The 14,925-nt window shown below is 33.5% G+C and overlaps 1 protein-coding gene across 1 annotated transcript in view; it reads left to right on the top strand.

Moving 5' to 3' along the window:
- The window catches only part of msps (msps cytoskeleton-associated protein 5), a 73,169-nt gene that overhangs the window by 18,809 nt on the left and 39,435 nt on the right, over positions 1-14,925 (top strand). Inside the window, exons 13-18 of the mRNA XM_071597082.1 lie at positions 313-464; positions 1,186-1,404; positions 3,928-4,111; positions 5,375-5,629; positions 12,078-12,314; positions 14,361-14,523. Of these exons, the coding sequence (XP_071453183.1) occupies positions 313-464; positions 1,186-1,404; positions 3,928-4,111; positions 5,375-5,629; positions 12,078-12,314; positions 14,361-14,523 (1,210 nt within the window). The remainder of the gene's footprint in view (positions 1-312; positions 465-1,185; positions 1,405-3,927; positions 4,112-5,374; positions 5,630-12,077; positions 12,315-14,360; positions 14,524-14,925) is intronic.

Raw genomic sequence — 14,925 nt, 5'->3', positions numbered from 1 at the left:
CATGCAGGGTTTAAAATTTATCCTGAAATCATTTGAATTAGCAAATAAGTGACAATGAAAGTCACCACATGCAGTAATGAAACCCAATAATAATGATTGATTTTTAAAGATATTGTCTGCTCTCATTTTATTGATCTTCCCCTATATTTACTTATAATGCCTGTCATCTTCCTTTCTCTTTTTCTTTTCATTTGAATAAATATTTGATTTTTGGTGTAAATTATTCTGCCAATGATAATGCTAATATTGCTCTTTGTATGTTGGCTTTAATATTGCTATTATATCTGAATTAATTTCTAATCTTTGCCTTAGGAAATGGGTAAAATGAGTAAAGAAGATATTCAAACCCAGGTGTTACTTCGTACTTTAGACAAAAAGCCAGGACTGCGAGACTCAAATGTGCAAGTGGCTAAAGCAAGACTGGAAGCTCTTAAATTTTTGGTGGACAACTCAAAATTTTCCAGGTAATACCGTTGAAAAAAAATTTTGGTGTCATTTTACAACTGTAGGAAATGTTCACCAGTAAGTATTTTACAGAAGCATCAATGCCTTATAACTTTGTCTGACTTCTTAAAATTAATGGCATTGCGTGCATAGTAATTTATTGCTATGTACATTTATTTTTCCTGTTGTTGCTTCTTAATTCATTTGAATCTGTTCATTTTAATAATTTTAGTTCGCTATCGTTCATTCTAAAACAAATGAGTCTTATTTTTTCCTGATGCTTTGACTTAATGAATAATGTTTTCCAATGGTGAGCCCTTGCTTCAGTTTTAAGTGATGATAAATCTCTACATCCCAGTTAAATCAAGCTGTATAATGTTCTGGTTTCCAGTACTTTCTGGGAAAATGTGTGTGGTACAGGGAAGGTGATTGTGTCCTACCTTGATTGTCTGATTTTCACGTCTTAGTTTTAAACCTTAGTTGTTCTGCCTTTACCTTATAAACCATCATTGGGTCTGAATGCAACATTCGTTTTAAGTTATTTGCATAAGTGAAACATCATTATTATTAATTTTGCTTTGTCAATCAGATCAAGAGTTAACTTTATTTCATCAATATTTAATTACTCTAATTCAGAGCTATATTGGTTGTATGGTAAAGTTTTTTGCACAATTATCTTTCATATTAGGTGCCATTTTGTATATTGATTGAACACTTTTTATGTGTTCTGTTCTTTTGTAGGACCTGTGTGGAGCTGTGTATGAGTGCTGTAACAGAAAGATTAGGAGAAGCTAAATTGGGAACTGTAGCAGCTGATGTTTTAACATCAATGGCTGAGAGCACATCTTTTGAGCTGGTAGCACCAATGGTATTAGATGCAGCATTTGCTCTGCGAAGTCCAAAAACACACCAAGAATCATTGTCTTGGGTTAACATGGCTGTGAAAGAATTTGGATTCAAGTAAGTGAAGTGCTATTTGCTTCAAGTTATATGAGAACAGAGAACTGTTTAGTTATCAGTGTGGATTTGTGCAAAATTGTTGAAAGTAGTTAATGTGCTATCTGTCAAGTTGTAGTTGGGGTCATTCAATCCAGTAAGTGCTGATTACTGGAGTACTATAGAGGAAAAATTTATGAAAATTTGAAATAATTAATTTCAGCACTCTTTATGGAGTGCAGGATTTAATTTCTAAAGGGATTGATGAAACACCAGCATTAATAAGGTGCTTTTGAATGGATTGTCTTTGATGAGGATTGTCACTCAAATATGGCGCTATGAATTCTGATCCTAGTGAAAAACAGAATAACAAGGAATTAATTTTGTAAACATTTAATTTGAGAATTATGAATCCTCAAATGATTTTGTATAACTTTGAGATGGTAAAGAAATTAATATTATTTCACCTTGTCAACAAATTTCAGGTAGGGCTATAGATTTTTCTCTTTCAAGTTTGTGAATTGTGGTGGTTTTCATCATATTGGATTTTTAACCAAGTATTACATGCCACATCAGCAGCCAGTAACATAGCAATGCAATAGTACAGCAATCTACCATTTCTAATATTTAAATTTCTCTAATATGTTTTTATATTTGTCCTTGGAGGTGGTCATACTAGTGAGGATATCTGTGCCAGTAATATTCAGCAAAGTTTCAATTATGGTTTAGACTCATTTTTCAATAGACCTTGTATTAGTTATTCTTGAATCCTTTCTTTTTGGTGGTTTCATGGAATGGTATTATTTAAAAAAAATTAAAATTGAGCTGTTTTTCTATTGATGTGTGTTTCACATTTGTGCAAGACTTCATTTCTGAAATACAAGTGTTTTAAGAGAAGCCACTATATATTTGAAACAGATGGTTAAGATAGTCATAGGAAAACCATTTAAATCAATGAGACCAAGTTAAACTTTGTGAATTAAATCTCTTAATGTTGATGCATAATTTTCTACCGAAGTGACATGTGTAAAAATGAAATTCGAGACTTGAATTTCAGTACAAACTCTAAAACTTGGTAATGTATGGCACCATACTTAAGCCAGATTTCTGAAGCTTCATTGAGGTTCTGAAACTTTAACATTAATGTTATGGAAATCATTACAAAATGCATGTTGATAATTGTGGTGTTTCTTTGGCAATTGAACTTCTTTTCCTATGTGATGTATTTTCGCCTGTTTGTGTATACTTCTGTGATATAGATGATAACAGCCTCTCCATATGCCTCTTGTGGCATTATGTAAACCATGACTGAGGATTTGTTCTGGCATAGGCAAAATTTCAATGCTGAATATTAAAAATTACGTGGCACCCTCATCATAATTACCGTAGGTGAACTTAAAATTTCAACTTGCAATGATGAAATGCCAATAATGCAGTACTGTAGTCATCTGGTTAAACTTGTACCACATTTTACGCAAGAATCTAGCAATATAACATCGAAATAAATGTTTATATAATATTTTGAAAATAATATATTTATGATAATTCATTATTTAATGGGGCTGTTGTTAGTTGCAGAGTGAATTGGAAATTCAGTGCGATAGATATAGGATTAGAATCAAAATTAATAAAACAACACACGGTTTTCCAAAAAGACAAAGACAAACGCTAAGCTTAACATTGTTATAGGAGGGCAAAAACTAGAGCAGGTAGAACAGTTTACGTATCTCGGTAGTGTTTCGGACCAACGTAGTAGAAACGTAAGGAGAAGAATTGCGCTAGGCAAAGAGGCTTTCACAAGGAGGAGGGAGTTGATGGCAGGGATGTTGAGGAAGGATGTTGAGAAAAGACACTATAAACTTTGATGTGGAGAGTAGTTATGTACGGCATGGAAACGTGGTCACTGAAGCAGGATGATAGAAGTAGACAGGGGCTTTTGAAATGTAGGTGTGGAGAAGAATGAAGAAGGTGAAATGGACCGAAAGGGAAACAAATGAGAAAGTACTAGGTATATTGGGCGAGGAGAGTGGTTTGTTGGGAGAAATCCTATGGAGACAGGAAAGTTGGATGAAGGGCGTATTGATCGACAGTGGGATGTTGAAGACTGTAATAGAGGGGAGAATGCTAGGCAAACTAGAAAAGGGCAGTAGCAGGATAAGGATGTTGGACAGGATGAAGGGAGGAAAGAAGTACACAGAGATGAAGAGGGACTTGTTGTAGAGTTGGTCGCTAGATTGTTTTTTGTTGGGGAGTCACAAAATATTTATTTGGTAGTTGTATCTATCCAAAACCTACCATAACTGCTAGATCACTTTATAATTATTATTTGATGGCTAAAATTGATTAAATTTCTTATCTTGAGTTCAAAGGCTCACAATTCACTTGAAGTTCTCTGCATGGTGTGCTGTCTTTGTCCTTATTTTGCTACTTTTGAGTTGCTTAAGGTTTGGGTATGACTTCTCTTTTATTTTTGCCTGACAAATGTGATGAGTTGGTAAAGTTATGTAGAAATTATAGTTTTAATATGATCTTTCTCTTTCATTATAGTTTTCCTGCAAAGCTTATATCAGACAATATCAAGAAAGCATTGAATGCAACTAATCCAGCTGTTAGGAATTCTGCCTTAACACTCCTTGGGACTTTGTCACTTTATCTGGGTGCTAATATTCGTGTATTGTTTGCTGATGAAAAGGCTGCAATAGTCCAGCAGATAGATGCCGAAATTGATAAGGTAAACTATTTTATTAGCATTAATGTTGAGGAAATTTTCTTTTATATTTAATCAAATTTTGTATGGTCTAGGTCATTTCAGTAGTACTTAAAAACTAGTTACCTAGTATGAAAATATCAAAAGTGTACATTGAAATTTCAGAATATAAGGAACTAGAAAATAGAAATTAAAAACAGAATTGAAAATCAGGTTTTTTCTTTTAAAAATACTATTTTCATTGAAAGCTATTTTCATGTCACTCCCACTACTTTGACAGCTGTAAATTAGTTTTCTGAGTTGCTGCAGTGAACTGGGAAATTGAAATTCCTGTAGCTTTTGCCGATCCCTCTTCAATAGTCTAAAATGGTGGTTGCTATATTTTTATAATGATCAGTGCGGTGAAATCCTGATTATATGATCTCCCATTTCATGTTTATCCATACTTTTTATGAACCAAAAAAACTGTATAGAGTTAAGCCCCATATTCGTGTAGTTGTAATTTTCATTTTCCCATTATTTACTACATTTTTATCATAACCCATACAATTTTCTATTTTTATATCGCATGTGGAACCCTATATTTACATGATTTCATTTTCAGTTTTCCTGCTAATTGAATCACATTGTGCCAGAGTAAAAACAATTCACATTCCAAAACAGTTATTCATGTACTTCTATCTATATTTGAAAAACTTTTCGACTTCTTTTCATGCACATACAGACACGAATAGAAGATGAGAGGTAGCAATAATATGAATGTTTTTATGGAAATTAAAATGGCGGTGTAGCACTTGTACATATGCCATAGTGATTGAAATTTAAACTGCTCGGACTCGTAATCTCAGTCTGCACAAGTAACAGTTAGCTACATAATTATGCGTTGGAAGTACATCTGTGTTAGGTGATTCATTTCTTACATAAGCTGAAATTATGAGGAATGAAAATTACCCATGCATGATGAAGCATGAAAAATGCAAGAACTAGTGACTGACAGCTGGGATTATTTGTACTGCCTCGGCACCACAGTTATAACAGTGATAGTCTCCTGAATAACAAAGAGTATTGAAAATTGCTAATAAATCTATCTATCTATACACTTGTGCCAATGTTTTTTCCAATCCTCGAAGCACTTCAAAAAACCATTTTTTCTGATCTTGTTCAGCTCCTCCTTCGTTGCAGAATCAGTTGGAGGTTACTAAGAAATAGATTTAGTTGAAGTTTCCTTTTGGTTTGTTACTTTAGAAAATCCTATTGCAAATGTAGAAAATTGTTCCTTCCTTACAGCATATGGGGGAAAGACCTCCGACTCCAACTCGTGGTCAAACTAGGTCTGTGCCTGTTGCAACCAATGGTGTATTGGAAGAAGAAGAGGTTTTGGATAATGATGGAGAAGATTTTCAAGGAGATATGGATGAGGATTTAGATGACAATGAAGTACCTGTGCAGGCAGTACAACCTGAACAGCAAGTTTCTCGTCAGGATGTTTCTCATCATTTTACTGAAGAATTGGCAAATGAACTTAGAGATAAGAATTGGAAGGTGAGTTTGACTGAATTATTGTCGCTTATCATTATGTTTTTGCTATACATGTCCAAATTTTAATTTTATCGATTCCTCATTTACTCATTGAACCTTAAATTAATTTTTTTCATGAAATCCTGGTTCTTTTTCCCCTTATTTACCAATCATATGCTTAAACCATAGATATTCCACCTCAGGTAATATTTTCAAGCTTGATGTGGTGGTGGGAATCTATTGAAGAATTATCAGAATTGCAATTTTCCATTTCATTAGAGGCATTACTACAATACAAACTTCAGCTATCTGAACTATCATCTAGTGTGCCTTCTGAGCTGAAATGGTATATTAAGAAAGTTTCTCATAAAGGTGAAGTGCATCATTATTGATTCTCACACATGAATCTCCCATTCCTTTGCTTGGCCTTGACATTTTTTTTATTATATCCCTGTTAATGTGTGGTTATATAAATTTCGCTATGGAAATACCTCCACATATACGAGGGTCATCCGGAAAGTAGTACCCGTTCGTGAAATAGACACAAAAGTAAATATTAACAAACATAAAAAATTTTATTTGAAAGAGGATACTTTAAACTACTTCTCAACATAATCTCCAAGCAAATTAAGGCATTTGTCATAACGTGTGACAAGTTTCTGTATTCCTGCTGCATAGTCCTTCGCCGCCAGCTCATTGAGATACGCGAGGGACCCATCTTGCACAAATTTTTGCATAATGCAGATGGTGTTTAACAATTTCATGAACAATTGTTCGAGAAACATTGGGAAAATGCTCACAGATGTCATCAATTGTGACGCGCCGATCGTTCCTCACGAATTCGTCAACTGAGCTCACCAGTTGGTCTGTAATGACAGACGGTCTCCCTGAACGCTCATCGTCGTGTGTGTTCCCCCTCCCCATGTTGAAGTTGCGACACCACCGCCGAACAGACGACTCGTCCATTACATTGTCTCCATACACCTCCTTTAATTGGCGATGAATATCACATGGGCGAACGTTTCTTGCATTGAGGAATTTAATCACTGCCCTCACTTCACAACTGGCGGCGTTCTCAATTTTTTTAAACATTGTAAACAATCACAGAAACAACACAGGCAATGCTAGCGTCACGCAACTTGGCTCAGAGAAGGCAGACAAGCCACTGAAGCTATCTGACCTCGTCCAGCGGCTACTCGCGTCGTCAGCACTTCATGCGGCACTAACGGGTACTACTTTCCGGATGACCCTCGTATATTCTGGTTGATAGCTGGTGCTGTCTTTACCAATTTGCCCTCTATTTTGGATCTCATATTATTGATTATTTTTATAAAATCGTATATTCATATCTTGTGTACTTTTTAAATTATGAATATATTAACTTGAGGAAATCATTGGGGTGATGGATTATCAAATATTGATATTTCCATTTAAAGTTATAGCCAGTGCACAATTATTTAAAGTATTGGTTATGCACAACATATTTATTGAAATTTCATTTTAATTTCAAAATAAAATGAACTTTCAATGATTGTATTTGCATTCAAATTTAGCTAGAGATATTTCATCTCTGGTAGCTAGAAAATCGTCATGCTACTCTCCTGGATCTATTCCAAATGTGTAAAAAAGGAATACTTTATGTATTATGCATGTATGCATATGTTTATGTAACAGTATACTGCACTTAGGCCATTGCATCATGGAAAAGCATGCTTGTGCTCAAATGAGGAATGAATGCATTTGATATTGCATCTTGTATTGAATTGACTTCACAGTAGTCAAAGTTATGAAGAGGTGATCAATAACTAATACAATGGACTCTTATTAGTATGTTTGCAAGGGCCCGACTTTCTGAAATTACTAATTAGTAAAATATGCAAACCAGATTTCAATGCAACAGTTTCAGAGTGTAAAAATCATTCGCCTTGACTGGGATTCGAACCCAGATCCCTCAATATCCGGTCGAGTGCTTTAGCCACTTAAGCTACCGAGGCGTCCTCTTAAACTCTTGTTCCTTTAAAAGCCCCAAAAATTTCAGAGACAAAATGAGAGACAGCTGTAATTTGAATATATTTGAATATGGCTGGCAATAGTGACAGAATCTGAACTACTTGAAATTGTAATATCAGTTTGCCAGGAAAACATTCGTGCTTTGAAATGAATACATAGATGACTAGCAGTTTGCTACATAATTTATACATTGGAAGGACACCTGCTGGAGACAAGGCATTTCTCACATAAGTTGAAATTTATGAGGATTGAAAATGTCTCCTGACTCAAACTTGATGAAGTGAGAAAAATGCAAGAACTAGTGACCGACAACTGGGATCATTTGCTCTGCCTTGAAGCAAGAGTTACACCAGTGATAGGCGACTCCCAAATAATAAAAAGTGTTGAAACTTGCTTTATCACATCAAAACCACACTTAATCAAAAATAATTTTATTTTCTTCAAACAAATTTGAGGTCAGACTTTTAAAATAGTCAAAGGGTGAGGTAGCTCAGATTCTCTTATGTTAAGTGTTACTCAATTACTCAGGTAAATTTTATCCTCTTTGACAATTTAAAGATGAGGGGAAAAGTAGAATATTTTCAATTGAGGAGAACATAAAAATTTTTAGAACAAGTTGATTCTCATGATGAGCCTCATATTGATCTGGTGAAATGTAAGATTGCTGACCTCTACACTGAATAAAATAGTGGAAAATTGTGTTTGATTGACTTTGATTGTGAAATGTGAACCCGTGCAACATTTGACTGAAATGAGAAAATATGTGAAGAAATCCAAGTAAGAAAAACTACAAGGATTACTGAAATAGTGGTATTAAAATGCTAGATCTTCAAATATCCCCATAAATGGCATGTTCTTCAGAAAAAAAGCCCTGTACATCACCATAAGATTGGGAATCAAAGACTCACAGCATTGCTTGGTTGGATAGGTTTAAAAATAGGCACAAACTTGTAGCTGATATGGTGAAACTAGAAGTGTTGATGTCACGACTAAAACTTGGTGGAAGATGTCCAAATTGAATAAAGTTGATGAAGGCTATAGTCCAAAAAATTTTTCAATGTAGATGAGAATCAGGATCTTTTCAAATCAAAAATTTTTCAAAGCAAGGTCTTTTACTGTTTTATTAATCACAAATGAAGATGGAAGTGAGAAACTTCTTCCACTAATGATTGGTCATTCAAAGAGCCCTAGGTGCTTCAAATATGTAAAAACATTGATCACATGATACACAGCAAATTCCAAAGCTTGGATGACCTCAGAAATATTCTAGGATCAGCTTCTCATTATGGATGCTAAACTGTGAGTTTCAAAATGGGAGAATTCTGGTGTTAATTAATCAGTGTTCAGACTGAAGGTACACTTTTGAAATGTGCAGTTACAATGTTTTCCTGTAAACTGTACTAGTGAGCTCCAACCCATGGACCTTGGTATTTTGATTCTTTCATTCAAGGCACATAAAAGGGAAAGAAATTGATCTCTCTACATGATTTTGGTGGGAATATCAAGGCAGTGAAATTGAGTGTACTGAATGCCCTACAGTGCATACCATGGGTTTGGAAGAAAGTTAAGGAATCAACAATATATAACTGCTTTAGAAAGGCAAGATTTTATGTTGAGTGTGATGAAGAAATTCTTGTTGAATTTACTTGTAATGATGATACAATAGACAATGACTGCTATCTTCTTCAGGCAAAATGTACATTTCAGAGTTTTTCAAATTATATTTTTTTGTTTTGACAATATAGGTGAGTGGTAATGACATTTTTGATAAAAGCTAGGATGTAGGGTGATGAAGAGGATGAAGAGGTTTCCCTACCTTCATACCAAGACAGTATTTGCTATTCACTCTAAAAGAAAAAACTTATCAGGTGGTAGTTGCTGCAAGCAAATGCTTGACTAACTGCAGTATATTGAAGATAAAAGTGCATGATAGCAATAGGCACAAAAAATTCAAGCAGTTCAATATATCAGAATTTTTGTCAAATAACCATGTTAATCATTGGAGAGTGTCAATAGTTCCACATAACAAATGGGAATAAAATGTCTCGGCCATTTCATTCTTTCTTATGCTTACAATATCTTCTTTCAGTATTCAGAACTTGATGTATTTTATTTGTAGAGTCCACAGGTACCTTTGAAGTGCAGTTTCATGATGTTGTTTCTTAAGCCTTTGTTATTTTGTTCTTGATTTTATACAATATGATGAATTCATAATCTACTTGTTCTATTTTATGTTCCAATATGGAAGGGTAAAATGCACTTTCATATAGTTTATACACCCAAGGTGTTAATATGTTTTTGTTATTTTCATTCATCATATATAAATAAATTAGGAGAGGTATAGTTGAAGAGATAGTTAATAATCTTACTCTGTTACAGTTTGTCTGTTCCTTATTTTTACCTTTACTTTGGTAATTAAGAATGTAAAAGTAAATTTCTCCTTTCCCCCAATTTTCATTTTCCCACAATTTTCCAAGAAAGGAATTCTGCTGTAATTAGTTAATTATTTATGATACATTTCTAATTCTTTTTTACTAGATAGTTGTGTGGAGAAATTAGTTATCGTGATGCTTCAAATTTTGTGAAAATCTGGCACAACATTATTATTAATACATTTGTCTTGTGCATAGTCACTGGGCTCATTTGGGTTAATGAACTCAATTTTTTATTTAAATTTCCCATACTTTCAGCATTTCTCTAACTGCACCAGAAGATTGTTGATAATGTTCTATTTAATAGCTTCATCATGCAGTTGCATTTTATTAATCCATGTGAGAAAAAACTCAACATAGTTCAACAAATTTAACCATTGCATAAATATTCTTGTTGTTCCTTGTGAAGTGTATTTTTTATCAATTTATCCTTGTTCTTGAAGAAAATGCAAATATTTGATATCGACCTTTAATATATGTGTGCTGAATCTGCCACACACTACTTCATTCTCACTTTTTAATGAATTTAGGTTTCATTTCTATGGTTATTTTTATTCTCTTATGGCTGTCTTCCTTAGGCTTTTTCTTTGCGGACATTTTTAAAACTATGCACAAAATATTATTAAACTTTGGAAAAAAACACAAATATCTGAACACGGTTTGGAGAAATGTGTGATCACTAGTGATTCCAAGCTGTTAGCAGAATGAGAGGTAAACTTAAACTGAAGGAGGGCTTAATCATTCCAGCAAATCCCCTGTGAGTGTTGCCGTTTATGTGAAGTGTACATACATTGAAAATTTTATAAGATTAAGAGTGACTACTCTACTACTGCTGTCTGTACTTAATATTTTCACCCATCTCTGGAAGAAGTCCATACTTTTCTTCAATTGATGTTTGTTATTGAACAATGCATGTCTTCTTGGTGGATTATTCCAGTACTTTTCTTGTTTGTAATTACACAAAATTCTTGCTCTTGCATTTTTTTTTATAAAATGACCCTTGAAATTTTCAAAACAAGCATTACTCTAAAAGTGTTGTGATCTCACAAATATGAAATAGAAAATTTGCATATTCATGTTTATTCCTTTGTAATTACTTGCTACAGCCGTTACTAACTTTTTATTTTAATAAAATATGGATTGAAGTAAATTTGGCCATGTTATAGTAAGAGATATCTTTTTACATACTTTTTATTTCCCTGCTGCGTTGTTTACATACCCTTAGACAAAGTTCAATTTTGGTCCTTTGATGAATGTACAAAGTAACCAAAATATATAGCCACTATTGTTTACATAATTTGGGGCTTGAATCTGAAGGAATGGTATGCTAACAAGTATATGTCGTGAAATGAATCATGCTGATGAAAGTACTTACGGAGGGCCAGTAACTGTGACCTTCTGTTAATGCCATTTACAAGCCTGTGTTATTGCATAAAGTGCTTTAAGTATATTATGACTCCATTGGCTCGTTAAATACAGTTAAACTCTTGCTTTATTTAGTTCCTGACTGAAATTTCTGAAATTATAATTTAAATATTATATTAAATTCCTTAAATGATAATTTTGACTCAAGGGTTAGTTGTACAACATAATCTTATAATGCTTAGTTGAATATTGTTTAATAAAACCCAATTTAAATTATAAAATTAGGAATTATTGTTTTAAAATTTCATTTCCTTTAAAATCAAAACTTGAATGCAAGCAGTTGATGACAATACTTTATTAGCTTGAGCAACCGATAAGTAGTGAATAATATTGCTGAATTTTGGTGAATGAAATGGTATATTTTAGTATAAAAAATGGGGAATACTGTTGAATTGTGTAGCATATTTTTTAATTGGGGAAATATCTGTGAAATAAACATTGAAATGTTGAAGTGGATATTTCAGTCTGAAAGAATTGCATATATATATATATTCATGTATAGAATTTTTGTCTAAAATGCATTTAATATTTACAAAATTATAATGATAAGATTTGGATGTGTTCATCCAAATGTTCTAATTCAATATTGCTTCCTTTATTCTAAGGTTCGAAATGAAGCATTGCAGAAAATATTCAGCATTATATCTGAGACCAAGTCAATCACTCCAAACTTAGGAGAATTACCTGCTGTATTGGCTCAAAGACTGGTTGATAGCAATAAGATAATTGCAGTTTCAGCTTTGCAATTGACTCAAGAACTTGCTGTTGCAATGGGTCCTCGTTGCAAACAGCATGCTCGGACACTTGTGCCAGGCATGCTACAGGGTCTTGGGGATACAAAGGTCAGTTCTATGTAATTCGTTTATTTTCTATAGTTATTAGCTCCACCATTTTCATTGTCTTGTTATTTTAAGAAGTGACCTTAAAAAGTAAATGGTATTGCAAATATCTTAATCAAAGTAATCATAATTTATCATCTAGATATCTCAGTTGTTATGCAAGTTAAAATGGTCTTAACCTTGTTTTTTATAAATATCATGGCGTTTTTGTTTTCCCATTTATTACATTTTCTTAATTATTTAGTTTATTTTTTCTTTTTAAAAGAATGTTTTAAGTTGTATGATGGGCCAATACAGTTTTTCTCAGTACTGGATATAGTAATAAATTGGCTATTGTACATACACTGTAAGTTTTCAGGAATATTTTGCTCTTCTGCATTAATGAAAATCATCTTAACTTGCAAAAGCTCTGCATTAATAATGCAACAATTTTTAGAGTGTAAAAACCATTTGCCTTGCCTGGGATTTGAACCCATATCCCTCGAAGTATGGCTGATTTCTTAAGCTAGTTAAGCTACCAAGGCTTCCTTTTTTTTCCAGAAGTTGCATAGTGTTTTGTCCTCCCAAAACTTCAGAGTGTAATAGGATGCCTTGGTAGCTTAACAGGCTAAGGCACTTGGCCGGACATAGATGGATCCAGGTTTGAATCCTGATCATGACGAATGATTTTTACACTTTATGATTACTCCAGTAAACTATGCATGTGCCAAATGCATGTAAAGTACAGGAAGTTTATTATTTTCCTCAGAGCTAGGGGTTCTCAAACTTTTCCCACTATCACACTCTTCAATGTTTGTCTACCATTTGGATTTGAACATAAAAGTATAGACACCCTTTCCTTAATGAATTTTCACTCGGGAACCTTTGACTTACTTTGTTGGGTTTGAATGTGTTCTGGCAAAGCTCTCCAGCACTGGCCTGTTTCATCTGCATTATACATTTGAAGCAGCTGTAAATCATATTCAGCCATCAGTACTTGCAATTTTATCCTAAATGGTTCAACTGCATCCCTACCAGCACTCATGGCTTTCAGGCACTCATTTATCGCAAATGTCTCCTCCTAAGCCCCTTTAACCAGCCACTGCTTACAGTGGAATTCTCTGTGTGTTTAGCAAGATTTTGTGCTGCATCTTGAATTTCAATGTCATAAATTCATACACCACTGATTGTTGTTGCATATACCACTAAAGGACTTTTTTTCCAGAAAAATATAAGCAATAGATGTCAAGATAAAATTATTAGAAACTGCTTTTAAAGTTCTAGTAAAATAATGCAATCCTCCATTTTTCGTCATAAATACCATTATCCTGACAAACTGAAGGAATTTATTGGAAGGTGAGGGGGATTCAAGCCAGTGGATGATTTTTTCATGGTGAATTGTAGCAGTAAGCATTAGCATTTTCAGGAAAATATGGTATATCTTTTGGAGAAAACCATGTGAGAGAGTACTTCTGCTCTCATAGTTTTTTTTCATATTGATAAGAATGTTAATGACAGTGTAAATGAATATTTTATTTTTGGAACCCCTTTCCCAATATTAGTTATATAATGAAAATTTTGGAAAAATGAAATAATGGAAAGACGAAATAACCAAGTACGAGTGAAAATTTGACTTATTTCCACTTGACATAATTAAACATGTACCATTTCATTTGAAATGATTTTCATGTTGGTTTCTCTGTATCACAGCAGACTCAAGGATGTAATGTGCCAAGTCATAATAACAATGGTTTCCTGCCAGCGATTTTTTTAAATCTTAACTAACTTATGGGCCAGGACTAACACAATAACCCACTAATTGATTCTCATTCTAAGCAAGCACTCTTTATTTTTATATTTATATTTGTTACTCTTTATTTTGCACTGGCATATTTGTACATTATTTTATTTTGCTTCATCCATCATATGTATCATATCCATAAAAAGGTTAATAGAAGAATATTATTCATTTTATAAAGCTGTAGTATCCAATACCAAAAATTATTTTATGTTTAATATGTTTGAGACTCAGCTGTGTTGCAGTTTTTATCGACAACGCTTCTTTTTCAGGCATCAGTGAGGCAGGCAGCTGTGGCATCTTTATGTTCTTGGGGTGAAAACTGTGGAGTGAGGGAATTCTTTGAAGGGGAAATGATACTTGATGCCCTCCGTGCTGGTAACCCGCAGCTTCGATCGGAGTTGTGGTTGTGGATCACTGATAAATTAGCAGAAGGTAAGTTAATTTTTTACTGTGATTACTTGTAATATAGTTAAAATGAACAATTTTACTATTCACATTAGTTTCAGCAATGTTTTGTGCACATTGGTATAGAATGACATCCTCCAAATGATAAAATAGCACAAATGGTCACGGCTCAAATAGCGTGATGTTATAAATGTTCTCATTAATAAAATATTGGCCATAAAAAGTAGAATAGAAATGATGTATGATGCACATATAACTTGTTTTTTCTTGGCCTCACAAGTAATCACGGTTTAGTAGCTTTGAATTATTTATATTCACAAGTCTTTTAACGATGAGATTTTTCTCTTGATATGAATTTTACAGGGTATTCTATTCCTCTGCTGGAAAAATATAAACATATCTGAGTTGGATTGATATTTCTTTTTGATA

The sequence above is a fragment of the Hetaerina americana genome, unplaced genomic scaffold, assembly GCF_022747635.1.
Source record: "Hetaerina americana unplaced genomic scaffold, ioHetAmer1.1.p SCAF_8, whole genome shotgun sequence".
In the NCBI taxonomy this organism is placed as follows: Eukaryota; Metazoa; Arthropoda; class Insecta; order Odonata; family Calopterygidae; genus Hetaerina; species Hetaerina americana.
This window is presented reverse-complemented; position numbering and strand designations above follow the sequence as displayed.